This window comes from Anastrepha obliqua, chromosome 6, assembly GCF_027943255.1.
Source record: "Anastrepha obliqua isolate idAnaObli1 chromosome 6, idAnaObli1_1.0, whole genome shotgun sequence".
In the NCBI taxonomy this organism is placed as follows: domain Eukaryota; kingdom Metazoa; phylum Arthropoda; class Insecta; order Diptera; family Tephritidae; genus Anastrepha; species Anastrepha obliqua.
This window is the reverse complement of record NC_072897.1, coordinates 66,160,969-66,188,105: the sequence shown is the minus strand read 5'-3', so window position 1 is coordinate 66,188,105 and position 27,137 is coordinate 66,160,969. Positions and strand designations below refer to the sequence as shown.

The window sequence follows — 27,137 nt, the reverse complement described above, 5'->3', positions numbered from 1 at the left end:
GGAAGGCGGAATGCGCGCAAGGTCCCCAGCAGATCAAACACCGTAAGTTAGCACACTATGATTCCGCAAAAGTTGACGCAAAATCATGCGGGTGGACGCATGGACCGACCGAACAAGGGTTCACGGCGCACGAGATTAGTACCATGCCAAAGGGGCATCGGGCACCGTGCGCAAAAGATTTGCCGGACGAAAATTATTCTTTGCTCTAATACAAGAGCCATGGGCAAATGTCGTCCAAATAAACGACTAAATATTAGGGTATATACAGCCTGAGGTATCATTTAAATAATATTGGTCTATCTGAGACCAATATGTGTCGCTTTTGCGAAATGGACATAGAAAGCTCTGAACGTGTGATATTTGAATGCCCTGCATTAGGCAGACAATGGCTTCACCACCTTGGTGGTACCGTAGTATCTCCATGCAATCTTTGGAACAATAAACCCAAAATTGTGCTAAAATGTTTAAAAAGCCTAAAACTCTAGGGTTTAAAAATAGGCCTAGCACGATAGATCAACTCTGATCGTAGTATGTAATCGCCTTCTAATAATAATAATAATAATTAGTAGATGTAAGTTGGTATATTATGAATGCTCAAGACTAAGGGAGGCGATTCTTTGATGACAACACCAATTACTTCCCCGTTTCAGACTTCATTATCATTCAGGATCTCGTACGAATCCTGGTGGAGGTTTCACTGGAAAAAGGCAAATACGAAATTCTTTGTGCGTCCGCCTATTTCCCAGCAGACTCCACTGACATAACTTCCAAAGAGGTGCGGCAGCTAATTGGGCACTACCAACAACTAAATTCGCAGTTAGTCATCGGGGTAGCTCAGATGTAAACAACAGAGGCAAGTGAGGACCATAACTTTCCAGCTCTCTCAAAAGGAGGGCTAGATATATTGCTGAAACTTCTTCTTCTTAATTGGCGCGATAACCGCTTACGCGATTTTGGCCGAGTTTAACAAAGCGCGCCAGTCGTTTCTTTCTCGTGCTAACCGGCGAAAATTGGACACACCAAGTGAAGCCAAGTCCTTCTCCACCTGATCTTTCCAACGCAGAGGAGGCCTTCCTCTTCCTCTACTACCACCAGCTGGTACCGCGCAAACAACAAATCGTAATCAGTGCTCAACTTACTCTAATAAAACAGAAATAGAAACAAGAGAAACTATGACTAATATAAGAGAAGCAACAATTCCGCTATCGTGGAGTGATCAATGTAAAACACCAATAGCGTTAACGGCTAATCACCATCACGTGGAGAATCCGGTAATAAAGTCAACTTTGGCGCCCTACAACTATCCGCAAAAGACAGCAGTAACATTATGCACGACAGCAACAGGTACTCACTTCTCCATTATCACTACATCAGCAACAGTTCTAAGCTCAACAACAACAACAACTTCGTCCCCTTCTGCTAAACCAATCCATGCACCTTCAACTCTCTTTCAAACAGCAACACGCAGTGCTGAATGTAGCGCACCAACTACACTGATCGCATCGTCATCAACAGGAACGCACAATACAAGAATGCAAATTCAAAACGAAAAAAAGACTTACGAACCAAATATCAATGAGCCAGAAAGCAACCCAGTAGAAAAAGATCCAGATACGCAGCGTGCACAAAAACCGCCACCAATATATGTACAAAATGTAGAAAATGTGTGTACCCTAACAAATGCATTGAATTCCCTGCCAAATACTAAATTTGAAATAAAATTTCTTAGCCGAAACGAAATTAAAATCCAACCGAAGGAAACAACACATTACACAAAAATAATAGACTTACTAAAACAAAAAAAAAAAAAAATTTTATACATTTAGACCAAAAGAGCAACAAGGGTTTAGAGTATTTTTACGACAGATGCATCACTCGACTCCTATCGAAGACATAAAAAATGAACTTTTTGAACTAGGTCATGAAACAACAAATATTCACAACGTACAAATTAAAAACGCTTCGGGAATAAAACAGCCTCTCTCACTATTTTCAATTGAACTAAAATTAAACGAAAACAAAAAAGACTTATACAGTATAACTCATCTTCTCCACTGTAAAATTAGTTTCGAGCCACCGCGTCAAAAAAGAACAATTCCTCAATGTACAAACTGTCAGAGATACGGACATACAAAAAACTACTGTATGGTAGATCCAGTCTGCGTTAAATGTGCTGGCAAACACAAGACAAATATGTGTAAAATTAAGAACAAGACGGAAACAGACCAAATTAAATGTGCTCATTGTGGCGAAAACCATACAGCTAATTATAGAGGCTGCGAAATCTACAAAAAACTCCAAATACAAAGATATCCGACACTACGCAAAAAAAAAATTCACACCGCACAAGAAGAAGGCAATAATGAACATCACCAGGAAAATCTCTGCACTAATACAAATCAAACCCTTATACCAGGCATTTCTTATGCACAAGCAACGTCACCGAAAACATTAACAGGAGAATTTAACAACCCTAATAGTACCACATCGAATAACGATGATTTAACTAAACTTAAAACAATGATAAAACAATTGATAACATAAATGGCCACCATGATGAACATTGTAACCATACTGGTATCGAAGCTAGATGGTCGCACTAATGGTTAATGGTTAATGGTTAATGGTTGTAAAGGGTTAAGGTAAGGCCCTTTAGCACTGCGACCATATTGATCTATTGTGCACCCTATGCTGTCTATTGACTGTTAAGTATGCTTATGAATTGTACCAGCTCCTTCTGAGGGAGTGATTGAAGGTCTTCATCTGTAAGCATGAACTTGTTTAAAAACCTTTTCCTTCTATGCGTCAACCCCGGACATTCGATAATGAGATGTTCTATTGACTCCTCATCTTCGCAGCAAAATCTGCAGGTGCTGGTGTTAGTTATGCCTAATTTATGTAAGTGTTTGTTGCAGGTGAAGTGACCCGTGAGGGCGCTTGTGAGAGTGCGAATGCTCTTTTTGTTTAACGTGAGGGCCATGTTAGCTCTTTTAGCATTGAAACTTAGGAACTTTTTGGAGTGTCTAAGACCCTCTACGTTGTTCCAATGCTGATTTAATAGAGTTTTGGCCCAGTATTTTACTTTTTGTTTCAGGTTGTTTTTGTTGAATCCGAACATAGGACTAGGTCCGATGAAGTTTTCATCTGCCCCTTTTTTGGCTTGAAAGTCTGCCTTTTCGTTGTCGTCATATCCCTCATGTCCCGGTACCCAAATTAATGAAACATTGTTTTTGGATGCCAGGTTATTGAGCGCCTTGTGGCATTCTAAGAGGGTTTTTGAGATGTAGGTATAGCTATCTAAAGCTTTTAGAACTGATTGGCTGTCCGAGAGTATTTTGATCTTTACTCTCTTGTGGTTTCTACGTGCATGATGTTTGCTGCTTCCATTATTGCGTATAGTTCCGCTTGGAAGATGGTGGTGTCCCTGGTGAGAGTGTATGATTTGTGGATTCTGGGCCCCACTACTCCTGCTCCTACCATTTTTGTGAATCATTATTCATCCATTTCGGGTTTGTTTTCCACTCGATCCTCTCAGGAAAGGTAACTGTGTATACTTTTGTGAAACAGAGGGTTGGGTCAATGTGGTCTGAAACTTGAGCCATGCTTATGGTGTTTTTGATTTTATTTAGAATATTTAGGTGACCGGTGAGGTTGCCCAATTTGAAATTTTCTTTCATGTGTAGCATGAGTGCTTGTGTAGCTGCTTCCTCTTGGATTGCTATATGAAGTGGTGGGAGATTAAGGAGTGCTTCCATGCCAGCTGTTGGGGTAGTTCTCATAGCCCCTGTGATGCATAGGCAAGCAAGCCTTTGTGCTTTTCCCAGTTTGGTTATCGCTGTTAGTTGGATAGATTTGCTCCACCATACTAGTGCCCCATACAGTATGATTGGTCTAACCATTTGGGTATGTATCCAGAGGGCCATACTAGGGCTGAGGCCCCAGGATCTCCCTAGTAATTATTTGGTTGTCCACAAGGATTTCGTGGATTTTTTTGTTATATTATTTATATGTGATTCCCAAGTGTGTTTTTTATCTAAGGTTAAACCTAGATACTTGACCTCTTCCTTTAGTTCTATCACTGTTTCATTTATTTTCAATGTAGGAAACTCTAACTTTCTTTTTCTTGTGAAGGGGATTATTGTGGTTTTGTTAGGGTTGATCGACAGCCCCTCCTTTTTACACCATTCCCATATTGCGTTCAAGGCATTTTCAATTAAGTCTGTTAGTGTCCTTTCATGGTTGCCTTTTATTATAACAGATATGTCATCTGCATAACCAATGGTTATAAATCCCTTATTGTTTAGGTGCTGCACCAAGTCATCAACTAGTAGGGACCATAGCAGTGGAGAAAGAACTCCTCCTTGTGGACATCCCTTTACTGTTGTGACATTAAGTTCAGCTTGGCCTAACGAGGCTTTAATAATCCTCTGATTAAGCATTTGGCTTATTCAATGTGTTAATATTGGGTTTGCACCTCTTTTCTCTAGTGCTGTTTCCATGGATTTGTAATTTGCGTTGTCGAAGGCTCCCTCTATGTCCATAAAGGAAAATAGGGCTATTTCTTTTTGATTTAGAGCCTTTTCTATATTGACAACGAGTGTGTGCAGTGCTGTGACTGTGGATTTCCCTTTTTGGTAAGCAAATTGCAGCTTATGGAGGGGTTTTTTGAAGATTACTTCTTCTCTAGTAGTAGTAGTAGTTTTTCCATTGTCTTTAACATGAATGACGATAGACTGATTGGTCTGTAAGATTTTGGAGAATCAGGGGGTTCGTTACCTCCCTTAGGAATAAATATTACCTTGACTTTCCTCCATATCTTTGGAATGTATTCCAATATTAGACTAGCTCTGAAGATTTTCACCATGACTCGGAACAGTTCCACAGTGCCTTTGGATATAAGTGCTGGGAATATTCCATCAGGGCCTGGTGATTTGAAGGGTTTAAAGGAGTTAATTGGCCACTCTACCCTTTCGAAATTTATGATTTTATTGACAAATGAGACCGTCGATCTCCGTTGATGGTGAGTTACCATGTCTAGACTATTGTCGATTGATGGGTCATGACTTTTACAATCTGGGAAACAATCTGGGAAGTGAGTCTTTAGAAGAAGCTCTAGTGTTTCTACGAATGTGTTGGTAATAGTTCCGTTTGGACCTTTTAGTGTGCCTATGGGACTTGAGTCACCTTTGGAGAGTGATTTTTGGATTCTAGCTGTTGCTGGAGTATCTTTTAGATCCTCGCAGAAGTTTTTCCAAGAGTTTCGTTTGGATTTCCTTAGTTCTTTGTTATAGTTAGTTAGGTATTTCCTGTATTCGTCCCATTTGTTTTTTTCTTTGCAGTGTTGAATAGTTTCCTCGTTGCTTTCCGAAGTTTGTCAAGTTCGTTGTTCCACCAGGGAACCCTCTTCGTGGAGGATTTCATTTTTAGTGGACAACAGTCTTGATATGAGGCCAGTCATGTCTGTTACTGCCTCTTCTAGCTCCTCTGTTGATGTTATTTTGCTTACGCTGTTATTAAGCTTAGCTGAAAGACATTCATTGTATCTTTTCCAGTTTGCTGTTTTTGGGCTTCTGTAAAATGTGGAGAACTTTACCACCCCATTTAGGTCAAATAGTATGTGTTTGTGGTCAGACATTGAGTCCTCATCCGAGACTCTCCAGTTACTGATCATATTCAAAGATTTGTTAGTAATTAGAGTTAAATCGAGTACCTCTTGTCGTATTGCGTTTACAAAAGTGGGTTTATTGCCCCTGTTTACTACTGTTATATTACTAAGTAATAAAAATTCAAGGAGTGACTCACCTCTGTAATTTGTATTCGTGCTTCTCCATGACACACTAAGTGGAATAAAAATAGCAATTTGGAACGCAAACGGACTTACGCGCCACGAACTAGGACTCAAGACTTTTATTCTAGACAAAGCAATTGATATTATGTTAATATCCGAGACTCATGCAACTCATAAAACTTTTGTAAATATACCCAATTACAATATTCACTACACAAATCACCCAGATAACAAGGCTCATGGAGGAACTGCAATAATCATCAAAAAAATAATTAAATACCACGAAATTGATGGTTATAGAAAAAATAACATACAAGCAACGACAGTTTCAATAAATAGCTCAAATGGACCAATAACAATATCAGCAGTATACTGTCCGCCAAAATTCAATAACACAAAAGATCAATACCTGGACTATTTAAACGGACTAGAAAGTCGATATATCGCTGGAGGTGACTACAATGCAAACAATTTTATTTGGGGATCAAGGTTAACAACTTCGAAAGGCCGAAAATTACTAGCCGCTATAAGAGAAAAAAATGGACACTTCATAAGCACCGGAGAGCCGACATACTGGCCTACAGGTATCAAAAAACATCCAGATTTAATTGATTTATGTATTGTTTAAAATACTCCCCAATCCAATCTCACCATTAAGTCATGTTTGGAGCTATCATCGGATCATTCCCCACTTCTAATGACAATTCTTGGAACTCTGCACCAAAAAATTTTAGAAGACTATACAATATTAAAACAGGCTGGAATTATTTTCGACAAAGTGTGGAAGCACAATTGACTATAAATATTTCATTAAAAACGGAAAACGAAATTGACTCAGCAATAGCTTTTTTCAACGATTCCATCATCAAAGCCCTCACCCTTTCGATAGCAAATATAAAAATTCAACAAAAAGAGTATGTTCTAATACATATCAAACAAAAAAGGAAACTCCGTAAAAAGTGGCAAACTACTAAACATCCCGAAGATAAGGCAAAACTCAACAAATCAACAACTGAATTAAAAACATTATTAAAACAACACCAAGATAAAAAGCTTGAGAATTACATACATAACTTGGGGGCCACGTCAGTTAACAATTATTTTCAATGGAAAGCAACTAAAAACTTAGTCAAAGCAGTTCCACATAAACCTCCCATCAAAACACAACACGCAACTTTAGCAAAGACCAATAAACAGAAGGCAAACACACTAGCTGAACACTTTAAAACAATATTCTCAAACGAAAAAGACAATCAGCGCATTCAACAAAATGTAAATACGAGTAACCCAGAAAAGAGAATAAGAATGACAACCTCAGCAGAAATCAGATATCATTTGAAAAATCTAAACAGTAAAAAAGCACCGGGCTTCGATCTAATAATTGGTAAAATACTAAAAGAAGTACCTGATTTAGCAATTACATATATACGACAAATATTCAACAGCATATTAAGGACACAATGCTTCCCACGCCTCTGGAAAGTTGCACAAATAACGGCAATCCCCAAACCAGGTAAAAGTGCATCAGAAACGACATCATATCGCCCTATCAGTCTCTTGCCCATTCTTTCAAAAGTGTTTGAAAAAATACTCTTTGCCAGATTAGACAAAATTCTGATAGAAAAAAGCCATCAATTTGCCATCATTCAACTATGCAACAAATCCACAGAGTTATAAACAAAATATTAAATGATATGGAAAATAAAAGGTTCTGCATAGCTGTCTACCTGGATATTGCAAAAGCTTTTGACAGGGTGTGGCAGAAAGGACTACTGCATAAGATCAGCCAAATATTACCACGGAATCCCTTCACCATTCTCAAAAGTTATCAGGAAAACCGACATTTTTTTATAAAGTTCGAGGACGAATGCTGAAGCATGATGCAAATGACAGCAGGTGTGCTCCACGGTAGTGTCTTAGGGCCTCTATTGTACCTGATATTTACAGCAGATATACCGATCCCAACAACAAAAAATTGCGTGATAGCCACATTCGCGAATGACACGGTTTTAATGGCATCGCATAAAATAGAAAAAAACGCGACTGACATTCTTCAACAAACAATAAATTACACTGTATCATGGTTCGATAATTAGGGAATAGAAGTTAACAAAGATAAAACGGTACAAGTAATATATACAAACAGAAAGCCTAAGAAACATAAATTAACAATAAAAAACAATGAAATAAAAATCCTTCCTAGTGCAAAGTACCTTGGCATAACTATAGATGAAAAACTAAATTGGAAACGACATGTACAAAACAAACGAAATGAAATCAAAAACAAGTTCAGACAACTATACTCGCTGTTGGCTAAAAATTCAAAACTAAGCCTTAAGAACAAAGTAGTGATATATAAATCTATAATCTCACCCATTTGGAAATATGGCATTGAAATCTGGGGCACAGCAAAAAAAAAACCAATATCAAAATAATTCAAAGGACGCAATCTACAATACTTCGAACAATAACAAAAGCAGGCTGCTATATACCAAACGACGTGATCCACAGCGACCTCAACATCGACACAATAGATGGCACAATTGGAAAATACAGCATCAAGCATATATAGCGTTTTTCAATAGGTGCACTTCAACTTTTTTCCGATAGGGAGGGCGAACGACGCAATATTTTTTATTTTTCGCTTTTCATTTGTAAACTTCATTAGTATACATTTCATCACGGTTCGCTACACACTTGAGCAACGATTGCAAATCGTGCAAATTTTTTATGAAAATAATCGTTCTGTTGCTGTTGCTCTTTTTCCAAAAAATCATCTTCAGTGATGAAGCTCACTTTTGGCTCAATGGCTTTGTCAATAAGCAAAATATGCGTTACTGGGCAGAAAGCAATCCACACGTGATTCATGAGGCATCGTTGCATCCCGAAAAAATCACTGTTTGGTGCGGCTTACATGCCGGCGGCGTAATTGGCCCATATTTTTTCGTTGATGAGAACGATCGCCACGTTACTGTGAATGGAAATCGATACCGCGACATGATAAACGATTATTTTTGGCCGCAATTGAATGGTATGGACTTAGACGACATATAGTTTCAACAGGACGGGGCCACAAGGCACACAGCACACGCTACAATTGATTTGTTGAAGAGTAAGTTCGATGAGCGCATTATTTCCAGAAATGGACCGGTCGAATGGCCGCCGCGCTCGTGTGATTTGACGCCTCTAGACTATTTTCTTTGGGGTTATGTGAAGTCATTGGTCTACAGTAACAAGCCGGCGACGATTTGTGAGCTCAGAGCCAATATTGAACGCGAAATTTGCTGGAATTTCGGCCGATTTATGCAAAAGAGTGGTCGAAAATTGGGTTCAACGATTGGACTTCGTAAAACGAATATGACAACGAATATGACCTTGAAAATGCTCCAGCACGTCAGGATTTTTGGCAATTTGAGGTTAAAAAGTCAAAAAATGCAGATTTTGGCCATTTTTTTAATTTTTTTTTGGGCAAGGTAAAGTTTTTTTTTAATTTTCCACAACGGTATCGCAAAGTACTAGTCGCCCTTTACAGGGGCGTTAGAGAGTTAGAAAGGTTGAATTTGCATATCTAAAAGTCTCCAATTCAAAATAGAATAACTTTTTTTATATTAATCGTAAAAATATTAAAAAAAAAATGGATTTTAAAGCTGAAGACTAGTAGTTTGCGATACCGTTGTGGAAAATTAAAAAAAACTTTACCTTGCCCAAAAAAGAATTAAAAAAATGGCCAAAATCTGCATTTTTTGACTTTTTAACCTCAAATTGCCAAAAATCCTGACGTGCTGGAGCATTTTTAAGGTCATATTCGTTTTCAGCATAAAAAATTAAAAAAAAACTTTACCTTGCCCAAAAAAGAATTAAAAAAATGGCCAAAATCTGCATTTTTTGACTTTTTAACCTCAAATTGCCAAAAATCCTGACGTGCTGGAGCATTTTTAAGGTCATATTCGTTTTCAGCATAAAAAATTAAAAAAAAACTTTACCTTGCCCAAAAAAGAATTAAAAAAATGGCCAAAATCTGCATTTTTTGACTTTTTAACCTCAAATTGCCAAAAATCCTGACGTGCTGGAGCATTTTTAAGGTCATATTCGTTTTCAGCATAAAAAAACCTTAAAACCTTAGTTAAAATTATCGAAAAAGTTTTTTGGTTGTTGGCCTGTGTAATTATCGCAGTTTTAGTGCATATATCTCCAAATATCTTTACAATGTTAAAATACTCTGATTTCTATTTAAGGAAAAATAACCCGATGCGAATGTGTTAATAATAAAATCGATACACCGACTGTAGGGTGGCTGAAACTGACTCAGCCAACGAAAACTGTGCACAAGGAGGTGTTTTGTTACTACTTCTGTGGTCTTTAGTTATTATATTTATGATCACCTAATGAAACTACAGGAAACAGGCTTTGATGCCATTGGATATGCTGGCGATCTTACAGTCATTGTGTCAGGTAAATTTGCAGGTATAATTTCCAACATCATGAACCATGCGCTGATCCTCATATCATACTGGTGTCGTGCAGAAGGATTATCTATTAATCCTAGCTAATGATTGTATACATTGTTTCTTTTGCAAACAAATTAAAATTGGATAAACGTCTAAATTGGAACTTACACTAGAACACTAGAACCATTTGGACCTGTCGAAGCCTTTATGGCAGAACTTGGGGTCTAGACTCTAAAATGATAAATTGGATGTACGAGTATACCATGGTGATTATACCGATTATCACCTACCTGTGTGTTTTTCTTGTTTGGTAGATGAAATTCAAACCAATAATCACTAAACAACTACTTGGTAGTCTTCAAGCCAGCTTGGCAATAACTGGTGCCATGAACAGCTGCTATAGAAGCGGTGGTAAGACTGGTCTTACTGTAAATTGGCCTTAAAACATGTGCAGCCCGAATTGCACTAAAAATTCAAATCTAACTTGGGCAAGATTTTTCTGACTTCGGTCATATAAGTATCATAACAGAGATACCGGATCAGAATATAATTTGTTAATAATATATCATAGGAATGATTCCAAAATGTGTTTTTAGAAATAAAAATCTCTACGAACAAACTGGAAGTGCTCACAAGCAAACTCCTTAATCACTGCAGACTACGAAGTCATCTGCACAGGCTCGGGGTATAGTCTAATTACATTATACACTTACTTCTCGAATGTGATATAATGGAGAAAAAGAAGTAAGAGTCTCGCGCTGAAACGACTAGAAGAGAATAAATTTCGCAAAAGAACTGAATCTGAATGAGATGTTGGGAAGAGTGAAAAGCACAATAAGCCTTATTTCACTTTCTTTTTATCTTATCTTCTATAAAAGCTCAGTTTACACTAAAGCTATGAGCATACGAGTAGAAGGTCATAGATATTGTATCACCTTATTTAATGGATTTCGAAAAGTTATGCAAATTTTAGAGAAAAAGATTTCTTTTGGAATTTACGACTTGTAATATACTTTATTCTTTTTATTCACACCACACATTGCCTTAGGAATAATTGTGTTGCTTTTATTTTGTTAGAAGGATGATGCAATAATTTGCAAAAATAAATATTAATAATCATTTTAAAATTTAAAATTAGGGAAATTAAATGATAAAATTTATGAAATATTACTAAAATATTATTTACCCTTAACTCGCTTAATCAAGTAATATTAGATACGACTTACTGTCAAAATTAAGGCTTATGGTGGCATTGCTCTCTCCAAGCTCATTCTTGGCATTTACTTTATATTTTCCGGCATCTTCAACTGTGACATTTTTTATTTCTAAGGAGGCAAAATATGAATGGCCATCTTTTTGAACTGTTATCTGAAATATGTAAAATAAGCAATTTATTAGAAATTCATCCTTTTCACCTCCGTAAACTTAAAATTAATGCTGCTCCGGAATGTGGTGTGTTTTGATGTCTTTCTAGAGTGTGCTTTTTAAGCCATTTGTTCAAGTATCGCCTTTTTTTATTTATTATTATTATTATTCCTTATATTTCTAGGGAGGAACAAAGGGCTGTGCTATTTGGCAGCTCATTATAAAGATATTTACACCGGTCTGGCGTTTTAAAATAGTAGTAAAAAGATCTTAAAGCATTTCCATTTGTGTGCACATCTGGCTCGCTTTTAGTGCAGTTGCTTTAAGAATAACTTAGAAAACTTCTCACATTTATAACAACACGAATCGGTAGACGATTAATTATTAACTAACGATTTACCCCAAAAAATATATTTCTTGATCTGACAAACCTTTGATTTCAGAGAATATTCGGCAATAAGATCATTTTCAGAAATTAATTTGACTACTAGCCGATGTGCCACCACAAGTAAAAGCACCTATAGTGGACTCGGCGTACCTAAAAGATAACCGTGAAATGTGCTCAAATTTTTGTAAAGTGTTTTATGGAAAGTGTTTTCGGATCACAAATATGAATATGTAATTGTAAATTTTTAGAAAAAAATAGAACATGAAGTTCACTTCAAGAGTTCATAGTCAAGTTCAGACTTGAACGAAATGGAGAATTGTCTGTGGCATTTTTGCATCCAAACTATTCGTTTTTACGAAGAACTTAATAAGGGTAACACCTTTTGGATTATATTTAATTTATTTATATATAATGCATTTTTAAGTGCCTTTTTCGATTTCAAATCTGAAAGACTGCTTGGTTTTCTTAATCCCTATTTTTTATTAAATATATTGCAATAACAGAATATATGACAAATGTGTACTATTTTTAGAAATTGATTTATCTGAAATATGATTATAAATATTTATATTTTAATTTTTAAGTATATTATGATATGTATATTTTCTCCTTACTTTATGTCTTGCCGTTTCCTGAACAGAGTTCCCATTGTGAAACCAGCTGATGGTTGGTAAAGGTTCTGCACTGACCCGGCATTCAAAGAGCAGACGTTTTCCGTCATCCTCCTGTCGGATAGCGGGCTTTTTCGCGAAAGTCGGCGCGAAACCGTCGATTTGTCTATATTATGAAGAGAAAATGGTTAAGCATACATTTTTTGAACTTCTTTGACTTTTTGTTTTCTAATAGAAGCAAAGCAAATGAAAATATTTCTTTGAAAAGTAGTAAACTTACCGAACAGATTCACTGACATCAAATTCGCCCTCTGATGGTTAAATTGTGCCAAAAAAGCAAAAAAAAGAATGTTAAGAAGCGAGATGATTGCGCGAAACGAAAGCAAATATAATTTCTAAAACATATTATTTTCTTAAACATTTTCCCAACAAGCTATATATGTATTGTATTTATAGAGAGCCTTTCAAAAGATTGTAGTAGCGAATAGTTGCTAGACGGTATCGTTTTTTCTGTCAACTTAGGCATTTGTCAAATAGATAAATGTAGAATTTTACAGGATAGAGCAACGCGTTAAAATTATCGAAACATATTATGAAAATTGCCGATATTGTAGAACAACATATCGGAAAATTTCAGAAAACTTTACAAATCTACTATAAAGTACTACTTGTGCCATGTAGGGGTTGGTTCAGGCATTCAAAGCGCATCGCCAAACCAGTGTCGTAAAGGGACAATGGCTTCCTACTAAGCAAAATTCCCTAGAATAAAAAGTAAATATTTTTTGTGGGGCCATCTTTTTACCTGCAGCGGAAAAACGTAGATACAAATTTTACAACATTACATGAATTTTTCGTATTCTAACCGAAACTGATCATTCTTCCATACAAGCCATCGATCGACATCTGACTAATTTTAAATGGCTCTCTTTCACATGATATCTTTGGAACACACCTCCACGTCGTTACTAAGAAATCTAATGAGCTTTATTATAGACAAAAGAGCAAAACAAAAAATTATTCTAAAAGAATTTTTCAAACTCTATTCATGGCAATTATTTGTTCCCGAGGAATTCGCACTAAGGCTGAATATTATTGTGGCGAAATAAAAAAGTAAAGTGTACATATACCTATAAGCATATATTAGTAGACGCTTATTTGAACCATAACTTCTGTTCGAACAAACCGCGCTTGAGATAATAGCTGCTCTCGATTCATCACTCTATCCAAGCTAAAAAATGCATACACGTGGATTTTAGATTTCAAATAATTGGTGTTTTTTATACAATATAAATATTTATATAATAAGAGTTTTTTTATATTATTATTGTACTGTTCAAAGCTATAGATAAATACTTCGTGGGAATTGTGTTTCACATCAAAACATCAGTTGAAGTTGTACAAGAAGAGTCCTGAGTCCTTTTCACATTCAATCATTAAGCAAAACATATCAAAGTGAGTTAATAATTGATTGAATAGCTACAAAGGGCTTCAATAAGGTATTTGTGTCATTATCTGCGATAGTGACGGTGATGAAGTTGAAATGGTTATCATACCACCTGTTCGAAGTGGATTGACCGATGAAGTAGAACCGCTATTCATGGTAAAAAGTGTTATTTATATACATGTTGGACATGGTTATTGCTAACTCCTGGCGTTTACATGTCATGAGTAATGGTGCCATGGATTAACCCATGTTCTGACGTCATATCGCACGATATTATCTATGTGCATATTCGTCAGTAGTTCCAGGCTTACTTCAAGATGGAATTGGATTGAAAACAGTTGCGATGTGTCCTTTGTCATTCAGGAGAGCGCTGGAAGTGTAAAAAGTGCTCAAACCGACATTCTGTTTCGAGAAAGTATGTTTCGAAAATATTCATACTTAGGCGGTCAGTGTACTCATTTGAATACACCAATGCAATCTCCTAGAAACTATGTTCTTCTTATTTCATATATTTGTACTTTTCATTTTACTTCTTAGGTATGTCTTAATAAAAAATTCGTACATAAAAAAAAAATCAGCGAGTAGAGAGAATTTTAAGCGAGCTATAAGCAGTTCGTTTAATCATTTTACTTATAGTGAATTGTCTTTACACAAAAATTTAAAACAAAAACGTAATTACTAAGCAAATGTCCTTTTGTTTTGTTTATAATTTATGTACTCACTACTTTTCTCTGTCACCATCAACGAAATATTTTAGTGAAGACAAATTTGCAGCAAGTGACATGTTTTGATGGAAAAGTGCTAAGTGGTTGCCAAGTGAAAAGACACTATTTGTATTGTCTAGATGAATACATTCATTACTTTTTTACCGCAAAACGTAAAAAAAAATTTCCTGAAATGTCATCATATGTGCATCTGATATAAATGATCTCGGGTTAGTGCAGATTATTATGAACAATATTTTGGTGATGAGATGCGTTCAAGGCGACTTTTTGTAAAAATAGCGTCACATGGTATAGAATTTTTTGGGTTAGAATGCCATCAAAGTATCGAAGGCATCATTACCGATTAGAAGGCATGGATGCATGAATATGATATCGAAACGAAACAGGAATTTACTATCATACTTACTATTCACATGGCACAAATTACTACTAGGCGGAAACGGTTTTGGAACAATTGAGGTGATTCCAAAATCGATGTTTTGAAAATTAGAAAAGGATTTTGGTTATTATTATTAATTTACTTACTTGGAAATCAATAAAATAGATATCAATAAATAATATAAAAGTGTTCGTTTAACTGATAAGCACCGGGTCCTTTTTGAACTGAGGTTGTGGCATTAAATAATTTTAATGTAGAAATATTTTTCCACAAAAAAGTTTCCTACCTTTATAAAGGTAACATCAGCTTCGACTGTAAACTTTACATTTGCTCAATGAGTAAATACACAGGTTCAAGATTCAGATGGCTCGGGTTCAAGCCTCGCTAAACGCTAGAAAGTAGTCTTATACATGTAGATCTCCGAAATAGCAGCTATCAGCTATTTCAGTTTTCAATTAAAAAAATTAAAATTGACCTTGAGCTTGTAAAAGATATAATTAACAAATATCAATCCTAAATTTTTTAAAACTATAAGTCAAGTTAAAGGCAAAGTGACTTGGCATGGGATCAGAAGCGGAACTTTAAGCAGTTGATATTAGTTTTTTAAGTTTGCAAAAAAGTCAATATAAAGCTCTAATAGCAACAGAATAAGTCATTAATGTTCAAAATATGTAGATAAAACGTTTGAAGTATCACAAAACATTCACAAATTATGAATTACTCTTACTTTTCTTTTGGCTCGTCAGCAGCTTTTTTGTTCCACAGGAAAGTAAAAAAAAATATTATATTTTCATTAATATTCTTATTTCTAGGTTTCATATATGATACATATAGCTTATTTTATTTAACTTGTGATTTACCTATACTTATATTACTTTAGTTTATAAATCATAATGGAGATCGGATACATGAATTGTAAGTGTTTATTGAAAAAGGTACTTCATCCAAGTAACTCGACACGTTTTTCGCCTCGCTTGTCGTCGTGAAACTCACAGTGAGTTAAATATATGTATTTATTTAAAAATATACTGTATTTTGGTAACAAGGAGCTGTCAAGACCGAAAGCGGTAAAGCATGCCCACAACTGTGATATCTACAGAGAATGTTAATGTATAGAGAAGGCTCAGTGACAGGAACGTATGGAATTTTGACGGGTACTCGTCCCTCGAAAACTAACCAACACAGACACATTTTTCACCAGGCACACAGGAAGATGGTATATGTAAATTTAAATATGTGGCAGCAGATGTGGCTGTCGAGCATTTAGAAGACATATTTACATACTTATATGAGTGTAAATATACATACGGGGCCGCGACCATTTGACATGCCAAAAATTCATGATTCAACAAATATTGGCAAATATTTCTGTAAGAAATATTCCAGTACTGACTATTTTAATTTGATTTCTTCAATCTTAGAAGTAAATTTTTTTCATCGCTGAGCAAAATTGGCATATGGGCTATTCGTTTTATGATTGAAAGTACTTTGCTCATTGAAATATGAGCTCAAACTTATCAATGATTTGGTTTTCGTTGCGCTGTTTAATATTTGAAACTGTTCAGCGCCATGGCAACTAGAATCATTGCCGCTACGGCTGCGCCCATGAATGTATTTTGTTCTTGTAGTCGCTAGGCATAGAATTTTAGCTTTGGACGACATTCGCATTTAGAGGAATAAAGTACCTTGTGTGTGCGGTTATATGTACATACATGGAAGTTCAGAATACAAATATGTATATACACAGTCTCGGGCATCAAGTGTGCATACGCACGTACAAATATGTACATGCATATGCAAAAGATAACTGTTTTAGCATTTGTTAGGCCGAAATTCGATTATTCGGATATTTTTACTCCCTAATTATTTCATATAAATATGATAAGGCAATGTGAGGTAGGTCATAGTTGCTTCAGTGCAACACTATATTTACTTAGTTGTCCCATATATGCAAATACGTTTCCTTGAATTCTTCTTTTATTTATTTTAAATTTTTGGTGTTTGTCCGAGCATCTTCTTCTATTTGTGGTGTGCGTCTTGATGTTGAGTCACAAACAGAGGGGCCTACAGTTTCAAGCTGACTCCGAACGGCAAACATTTTTTATGAGTCGAAGGGCGATCGCTATTAGAAAAAACTTTTTCTTCATTTTGATTTTTCACGTTCTCTCTGAATTCCAAATGGTAGTCACGCACCAACTCATTCGGCTACGGCGGCCGAAAGTTTTATACTATCTAGAAAATGCATACATATATTATTCCGAAATCTACATTTTATTATAGATGTAAATTGAAAAAAATTTCGTATGCCAAAGGAACAAATAAATGCACATTCATATGTGTCGCAATTTGATTTCATACAGAGCCAATGGACTTATACAGAATTCACTGTAAGCACTGCACTGTTAAGAACTTCCTCGCTGTCGAGTTGGGCGAGGTGAAAAAGCCTTCGCGGTTTCACTTAATTTTTGACAACTCACACTATTCGTAGCCCGTGAGACTTTTCTATACATTACCGTTCTATGAGATCTGTGTCAGATTTATAACACTAACACAAAATATAAGGGAAATAATATTAATCTAAGCAATGGATATAAATTTAAATATGAATGATATATAATAACACTTACATATATTATATATACAATAATATAAACAAAAAAATCGATAAAATATAAATAATGTTATATAACAATAGTTATTGTTTTTATAAAAACGACAACCGAAAACTGGAATCCTACGGAAAATTCTATCAATATAAATACTTATAAGTGCATTCTGATATATGTATAAGTATAGTGTTAATTTTTAGTGGTTATTGTAAGTATGTATATATATTACAATTTTCAAATAAAATTTAAGAAATAGTATATGTATGTATGTTTGTCGGAGGCGTTTGGCCCAGCTTCGCCTGAAAATTATGATTGGTAATTAGTGTTGGCGGCCGCCGTAGCCAAATGGGTTGGTGCATGATTACCATTCGGAATTCACAGAGAGGTCGTTGGTTCGAATCTCGGTGAAAGCAAAATTAATAAAAACATTTTTCTAATAGCGGTCGCCCCTCGGCAGGCAATGGCAAACCTCCGAGTGTATTTCTGCCACGAAAAAGCTCCTCATAAAAATATCTGCCGTTCGGAGTCGGCTTGAAACTGTAGGTCCCTCCATTTGTGGAACAACATCAAGACGCACACCCCAAATAGGAGGAGGAGCTCGGCCAAACACCTAACAGAAGTGTACGCGCCAATTATTTATTTATTTATTTTTAATTAGTGTTGGCCTCTAAATTGAGGAATCTACTCTTTTAGCTTTCAAGCTTATTCATGGTAATAACTGGTGTCGAAGGCTTACCGATGGTGACCGTTAATAGAAAACTTGGTGTTTCTTTTCCGAGTTTCGGATTTGGACAATTGAAACACTGCTCACCTGGGAGCAGCTGAAACGAAAAATTAGTTACACGTTTTTTTAAGCTTTCCTACATCGAAGAAAGAAATATGGCTAAAGAGATTTCGTTAAAATTCCTTCAAAGATAAATTGCTGTTGACGAAAATAAAATATACAATATATTTCTAATGTAGCCTTTCTTCTAAAAAAATATTGAATTCCATCGAGATTTTCCTTATCAAGGTTTGAGAACCCTTCAAAGGAGACTGCCGACAGTTCTGTTATAAGCTACATACAGGGTTCGATTGAAAAGTAATGAGCCTTTTTTTTAAGCAGTTTTATTAAACCTTTTGGCTTATACAACTAATATTCTTCAAAATAGGACCCTTGAGCGTGAATACACCCCTGGTAGCGGTCCTTCCACTGCAGGAAACATTTTTTAAACTCATCCGCCGGAATCGCGTTCAATTCAGCTGTCACAGTTTTTTGGATCGGCTCGATGGAGTCGAAACGCCTCCCTTCAGCTTTCTTTTCAGGCGCGGGAATAAGAAGAAGCGCGTAGGGGACAGGTCTGGGCTGTAGGGAGGGTGGAGAAGCACCGGAACCACCATCTTGGCCTATGCAGAGGTGCAGAGGAAGGCGGTGTGCGTCGGCGCATTGTCGTGATGAAGGGTCCAATTGTTGACAAGGTCGGGCCGAACCCGGGCGACGCGGTTTTTCAGCCGTAGGAGCACTTCTTTGTAAAATGCCGCGTTTACAGTGCTTCCTGGAGGTACAAACTCCTTGTCGACCCGGTTCACATATTCGTCTGTTTGCGTCGTCGAAGGCTTTCCAGATCGCTGTTCGTCTTTGACGTCCTCCCGTCCTTCCTTGAACGACTTGAACCACCGTTTTACCTGGGCACTGGACCGAGATCGGTCCCCGTAAGCCTCCTTGAGTAGCCCAATGGTTTCGGTACTCGTTTTGTTTAGCTTTACGCAAAATTTGATTGAGTAACGTTGCTCCAACGATCGCTGCATTTTCGCCACTGCAAAATCCTAACACACTTTTAAAACAGCTTTGACGCGCGGAGCGATGTTGACTGCACCGCTGTTGCCAGCGAACTGGGACCGGTTTCTAGTGGAAGGGGAAGGTCCAACGATCATTAATTTTCAATCAAACCCTGTAAGTCGAACGGCTATGAACCCAATAATATTATTTTTAGCCACTGCTCGGTGGTTTTCTTATGGGCTGGAGCGGAATCTTGTTGAAAGATCCAACTCTCACCATTGAAGAGAGTACTGCTCAACTGTTTCACCACGCCTTTTAAGACATCGGCCTGGTACACTTTTTCGCAGAAATGAAGAGATGTAACGCCTTTACAAGACACTCCCCACGAAACCATTGCGGAGGTTAGATGGTGGCCACGCTGAACCCTTGGAACAACATTTTACGCGTATTTAGAATTTTTAGCATAGATTTTGTCATTCTTCTTATTAATTTGTTCTTCAACAGTGAAAATTGTCTCATCTGTGAAAAGAATATTTTCATGGCCGTTAACCGCGTGCTACCGAAGAAGCTACTTGCATCTGTCGAGTCTAATTTTCTTCAAGCGCATTGTCAAAAGATGACCAGTTGAGTGATGGAAGGCTTTCATGTGGAGATCATCTCCAATTAGTCTTGACATAGATCTGGTCCATACATACATTCCCCTGAACATGATTTTCTGCTTTCTAAGGGGATTTATGACAATTCTTTCTCGAACGGCTTTTATGGCTGCATTGGTTAGAACCACGCACGGACAACCACATCTTTTTCTGTCTCTCACTTCAGATGTTTGGGAAAAACGATTGATCGAGCGCTAATTAAACATTCTCGAAATATTAAGTTTTTTCGTACATCTCACTTGCACTTTTATCACACTTATATAATGTAATCACTGCAATGCGATTCTCCTTAGCTCCCACTCCATTGTTAACAAGCGAAATTTACCACAAAACTGCATACGAACAAAAGCAAAAATAACGGAACTTTTTTTCTGCAAATTTGTTCTCGCCGTATGCATTGGAAAACTTGTCACAGAATTTATGGCAAGACTGAGTTTATGAATCTGTTTCTAGTTGTATTTATTATTTATAATATATTTTATATTATTTTATTCTATTCTATTTTATACTTACTCTTTAGAAAATATATAATAAAAAATTATAATATGGAAATACTAAAATAACTAAACTTATACAAAACAAAAAAAATAATAATACAAGTATATGATTAAATATATCACCGAGTATTTTCTCTCTCCTACACTAAGTGAAATAGCTTTATGAGACACTGACAAACAATTTTTTTTACTAAAATAATCAGAGATTTAATAATTTTACCTTACGGCATAAGGAAAGAAAACAACCGTAAGAATATGACATTTTGAAGGATTTATTTTAGCCTTTTAAGGTAGAAATTTCATAATTTTCAAAGGCGTAAAAGATATGTGGGGCAAATCTAATATTAAACATATTTTTTAATTGTTATTTTTTGTCAGTGGACTAGTATCGTGGCATCGAATTTACGAGTGACTGAAGGACATTAAGGACGATTTTTACTCATTCTTATTGACTAGCTTGCGTCCGCCTTTATAAATTTGCTTGCTAAGGTCCAAAAGTATTGCTACGGCAGCCAAAACCGCTCAGATCATAAAGGAGCCACGGAAGTTTCAGGAGTGTCACGCTTGTCGTAATTTATGAATATCTCTGCAATACTTCTGACAACAATCAGTCCCATCGAGATTAAGTTTCTTTTGATGGCTAAAAATTATGGATTCATGATCCCAGAACTTATATTTATCGGCGAATTCGAGCTGATTTGTGGGGGAGGTAAGCTTCGGTTCAGCTAGTCTGTTTTGATATTTTAAACTCGAGTCTTCACTCAAAATTTGCTGTATTATTCTCTTCGGTATATTGAGAGAAAGTTCACACCTAATTTTTATTGATAGCGAACCGTCTTATCTCTCTATTACACCTGTCGTCAATCTAAAGCATCGGACCAGTTATTTTAATTTTTCAAAAAGTTGTGGATGATAATTTTATTTTTTATTTACTTTTAATGTCCTAAAAAGTTATTTTCCCCGCATGAAATTTATTTATTAAAGGAAACTATTCTAGTTACCTTAAGGAATCTGTTAAATTGTAAAATGTGTTTAAAATATCACTCAATTACCACAACAAGAAATAAAATCTTAACGAAAGCACTTGTCCCTATAACCATTTCCTTTAAGTAACTCAAATTTTAAGCAACGCTCAAACGTAACGGGACCTACAGCAAAGACTTGGAAGAAAAATTATTAAGATGGTTTGTCACATATAGCTATTTCGCTTAGAGTATCGATATAAAAATTAAATACTATAATAAGTATCGTTACTTACGTCTGAAATTTAAGTTGATTGATGCTGAAACTTCGCCTGATTTATTTTTGGCCTTAACTTTGTATAGTCCAGCATCCGTTTCAATAACATCCTCGAGTTCTAAAATAACTATGAACTTGTTATCACCAATAGGTTGAGTTTTAAATTTAGTTCGATCATTTTCTGTGAGCAAATTGTCACTGCGAAACCACTCAATGTTCGGCTTAGGCAATGAAAGAAGTTGACATTCAAAGATTAACCGATTTCCATCATCTTCTTGACGAAGTTGTGGCTTCTTTACGAAGCTGGGAGCAAATTCTTCAGCAACTCCCATGCTGAGGGTTTAAAATAACACAAGCACCTTTGCAATTTAGTAGTTAATTCAAATCCATGTGCCTCTCAGAATGGTATGCAACAATATATAGAAGGTGTTTTTGGGAAATTCGTTTGTGAGTTTAGGTGTTTACTGCTTCTTTCGTTGAATATTCTTTTCGAACTCTATATGGAGCTGGCAAAACAGTTCAGTCTGCTATATATGTAAATTCGCTTGGTTTTCACTAAAGATAATAATTAAGTTACTCCTAAAATATACGCTCTCTCACTCTGTGGTAAAGATGTTATCGTAGCCTGAAAAAAAAAAACAAATCTGAATATAAAGTTACGGCTTAATATAATTAATATTACATACTTGTATATTGCATAATATTACATAGTATATACATGCTAACTAATGCATGTTGTAATAAAACTAAATTTAAATCATAATGGTAGTGCAAATATGAAGAGCAATTCCATTACCAATAAGAATTGACTGAAATATCAGCTCTTTGGTTCAGGTTCTAAAATAGTGATATTCTTAAGTTAGGATTGCCTCTTATTATGTGAATTTTTTTTTTCATTAATTGTAGAAAGAAAACCTTATAATCTTTTTCGAGGAAGACATTGTAGCTCCGCAATTCGCAATCTGCAATTTTATTAATCCTTATCTGCAGAGCACTTGAGTAAATGCTCTTAGTCTTTAACTTATGAAGGAAATGTTTTACATTTTCACGTCTTTGTATTATAATGGTTAGATATTTAAATGAACGAATCTAAACTAATTCCTAATATTTGAAAGAAAAAATATAACACTTTTTGGTTGGCTCTGAAAAATTGGTAGTTTATTTCAATATCCTTTTTTATAAAAACACAAAATAGAGGTGCAGAACGATACGGTAGATTTGACTAACGAAAAATTGCAATTTACGACAAAATGTATGCTTCCGAAGAAGAAACATATCAGTATTCCGGATACTGCTACTTCTAAGATAAGAAATATAGTATGTATACCATATGTAAATAGGCAAATCAAATCTCTGGCAAATTATTCTCTGAAAAATTAGACAATTCATGTATTTTCGGTATCTTTTTGACATTTTACTATGCCAAGACTTACCCTAACAGACCTAATAAATTGTGGAAATTTATTTCCAAAATAAGTGCCCACTAAAAGATCTTCAAAAATGTGAAATTAAGTTTCAAGTTAAAATGTTTTATACATTTTTTGGCAAAATGATGTGTTTAGTATGTCACTGAATTCATGCACTTTTGATGATAAATTGCTTTACCATTTTGTATAAGGATAAAACATGTTTTTTTCGCACACATGAAATGTTTGAAATGTGTCCGGACTCTGCTTTCTCTGTTAACTTAAAAGGGGCAGATTTGGACTCTTGACAACGCCCATGTTTATTCATTTTGGATATTACCTGCAGTTTTCTTTAACACTAAAAATTTCAATGCCGATCTCCCCTAATCGTTATAGTACATGTACGTAAATATATTCTATGTGTATGTGCATACATTCATGATTGATTTATGCACAAATACACATTTTAGGTATTGCTTTGACTTTTCCTCGAAATCATTTGTTGGTAAAAGTATATGTACTTTATTCAAATAATATGTGAGGCACTTGCATATTATACATATCTATTATTACCGAAATTACCGAAATATATGTTTACCTATTATTACCGTATATGATGGATATGATCACTTTGCACATATATATATTTTTTATCGAGTATTTGAATTATTTTCCTAAGCAATTTTCATACACATTTAAAATTTGTATCGTTGCTCCAATTGAGCAATGCATATTTTTAAACTTTTACAAATGTCTTACCAAATCACGAACATTGGCACCAGTACTTTCGATCGTTTAAATAAATTTCGTAATAATATTCGGTTATCCCAATATACTTATTAACGTATTTTTTTTTGAATTTCAACTATTTCACTCGTTCAATTGTACGAATTGAAAAGTGGCACTAATGCATCGTCTATGTATTTGTATGTATGTACACCTATACCACAACGCTCTGAAACACAGGACTTCACATCCACACATATGTCACGTTTGAGTTAATATATTTCACATTTTGGGTTTTCGCTACTGATTACTGCTCATAGCTTTTAAGTTGATTTTCTTACTAATTTCGGTGGACTATTTTTATCTTTGAATGTAAATAAATCGTGTTACGCATTGCTCAGTCTGACTAAAAATACATTTTTTTTATGAAATATTCACTTACTATAACATGGGGAGTAGATTTTTCGGAGCATTTCTCATCGGAAAACGAGTTTTTTCAACATATATAAAATAGGTATATGCATATGTAATATAAATCTTAAATTTAAATTTATGGAAAACTTATGAGGAAAAACCATTCCACGAAAATAAAAATATTTTTTACATATTTCTATGTAAATACATACACATTTGTGTAAATATAATCTCCGCCCCCTACGCCGGAAAATTTATTTTTGTACGTACTCAAATTTCAAAATAATAAAAAAAGTATATGCATTTATGTGAGTAAAAATTTAGTTTTCCAGTTTTGAATTATATATACATATATTGGCATTTTTCAAATATGACTATAAAACAAAAAAGAAGCACAATAAAAAATAAAAAACTACAAATTTTCGCCTGCTAAAATATCTCCACAAATGTATATCAGCTTTCCCAGACTTTTATAGATTAATTAGATTTAATTTGCGCTTTGCTTTATTTTATATTTATTTACTTTATTCTTAATTAATTTTGTATTATTAAATTTTATTTTATTTTAATGCATTCAAATATTTCCTTTAAGCTTGCTTACTCAAAAAATTTGCATTCTTCTGCATGACAATTAATAATTTGCTTAGAACTTTTGATTAAGCGATTACACGTTCCACGACATACTCTAGGCGTGAGTATCTATCGAACTGAATTCAAAATAGAATAAAAATTAAAATAGAACATGAATGGACGAATGAAATTTGAGGTTGAAGAGAGAAAATTCTAATTAAAAACGTGAAACCAACAGTAACAAACATTAGAGCAATATTACAGCCATTTTAATAAATAATTTAATATAGATCTTGTGAAAATTAGAATGAAACAAATAAGAAATAAGTATTTCTTGGTTATTTACATTATAATGAATAATTAAGTTTTAATAATGCACCATATGCGTGTGTGTATTACTTCTGTTCAAAAAGTACCCAACATTTTATAATAAAAGAAAAACTGTTCTCCATTTTTCTATTTTATTATCTTCAAAGTAATCTTCATTGTAACCAATACACATATTCCAATGCTTCTGACCATCTTTAAGAATACACAAAGGCCGACTTAGAAATTGTTTTCAGATTCTTCTGCGAGTTTTCCTTTATGACATCAATTCTTTAACTGCTTTCATGGAAGTGATAATTTGAGTCACTTGAATAGAAAAATCTTAAGCGAAGCTTGCGAAACGGTATTCAAGTTGTTTTTAGTCAAGTTACCGCATGCAAGATGAGATGTGTGAGCCGGCGCATTACCAATATATTTTCGAAAATGTCGGGCTCCTTAGGATATCGCAAAGATTTGAGCACCGAAATATCGAAATTCGTTTTTTATTTACGTTTCGTTGTGTACTTACTGGTACCATCTTAGTACCTGCATATCAAGTACCATCACAGAAGAAAATGACTTTGATACTAACTCAAACTCAGTTGGTTAAAATTATAAATTTCTGGTACTTCTTGAACATTAGGAGAAAAAAATATAGACTGAATGGCATTAATATTTTTAAAGCGTTTTTACCGAAAACTTTTATTTAAACAAATAATAATAATTATATCAATAAGTTAATCAGTTATATATTCAAGGCTGCTGTTTACAACCTCTTCACACCTCTCGACCCATTTGTTGATGCCGTTTCGGCAAAAATCGCCTGGTCTGGTGTCAAACAAGTTCTTTAGGAGGTCCTTTATTACCGAAGTTGATGTCTTTCATATGATTTGACAGGGAGCGGAAAGGATGGTAATCGGCCGGTGCCAGGGCCGGTCATTCACGTGGTGTAGCTGGGCATTCTCTTCGATTGTTCCCCAGTGCACCTAGCTTTCCCAGTCCCACCAAACACATATTATGATCTTCTTTGGATGAAGATCCGGCTGTTTATGACCGTGTGTTATTCGATGGTGGATGAGTGCTAAGAAGCAATTTGAAGGCGACTTTCTTTGTTTTTTTCATTGAGCTCGTGCGGCATCCGGGCTCCTAATTTTTCGGTAAATCCCATTGATTGAAGGTGATTAAGATTTATTTTATCCGCCTCAAAACTAAAAATTAAATAACTCAAAAATACAATTACCACAGTTTTGTGGAGCAGAAAGAGTTCTATCGAATGAATTCTTACCCTCTGCCAAACAGCAAACAAATCGTTGTTAAACAAAATAAAAGAAAATATAAAAAACTTATGGACTTATTCCCCAACCCAATAGATGTTGATAACTAAATAAAAGGCATCATCGGCAAAACTAAGCTCTCTGGAATTTCACATGAGCACATTGGCATATAAATAGCGTAGCTCCTAATTCCCAGACCCTGGTGAGACCTTAAGTAGAAAGAAGCCAGTTTACACTCAAATGGTAACTTCATTACAATATTACTCAGAATATATTTTACTAAAGTTGGAAATTTTTACTATTTGCACCGTATAAAAATAATTCGCTCATTATCGGACCCATTTTCTAATTTATGCTAGTGGAAAGCAAAATTAAGTCGTTTTCAGTGTGTTTGAAACATTATGTTGCAGCAGCACTGCCATAGAAACAGCTTGGACATCGAACGACCGGAAGGCCCTTACGACCATAACGCGTTTGTATTTTGGATTAAGTTTCTGACACGTATCCAGGCCGTGCAAGAAAAATAAACCTTT

The 27,137-nt window shown here is 35.2% G+C and overlaps 1 protein-coding gene across 13 annotated transcripts in view; it reads right to left on the bottom strand.

Annotated features, from left to right (window-relative positions):
* Positions 1–25,144, bottom strand: part of LOC129250836 (twitchin) — a 241,501-nt gene extending 216,357 nt beyond the window's left edge. For 12 of the 13 annotated variants that reach the window (XM_054890419.1, XM_054890423.1, XM_054890422.1 and 9 more), the window contains exons 1-5: positions 24,074–24,138; positions 21,928–22,533; positions 15,876–15,897; positions 12,604–12,766; positions 11,463–11,604 (exon numbers count right to left, since the gene is read on the bottom strand). In XM_054890419.1, the coding sequence (XP_054746394.1) occupies positions 11,463–11,604; positions 12,604–12,766; positions 15,876–15,897; positions 21,928–22,240 (640 nt within the window). In that variant the 5' untranslated portion in view covers positions 22,241–22,533; positions 24,074–24,138. Of the gene's footprint in view, positions 1–11,462; positions 11,605–12,603; positions 12,767–15,875; positions 15,898–21,927; positions 22,534–24,073; positions 24,139–25,055 lie in introns of those variants that run through there. The other variant, XM_054890420.1, reaches the window with a different exon arrangement.
* Positions 25,145–27,137: the final 1,993 nt, after the last annotated feature.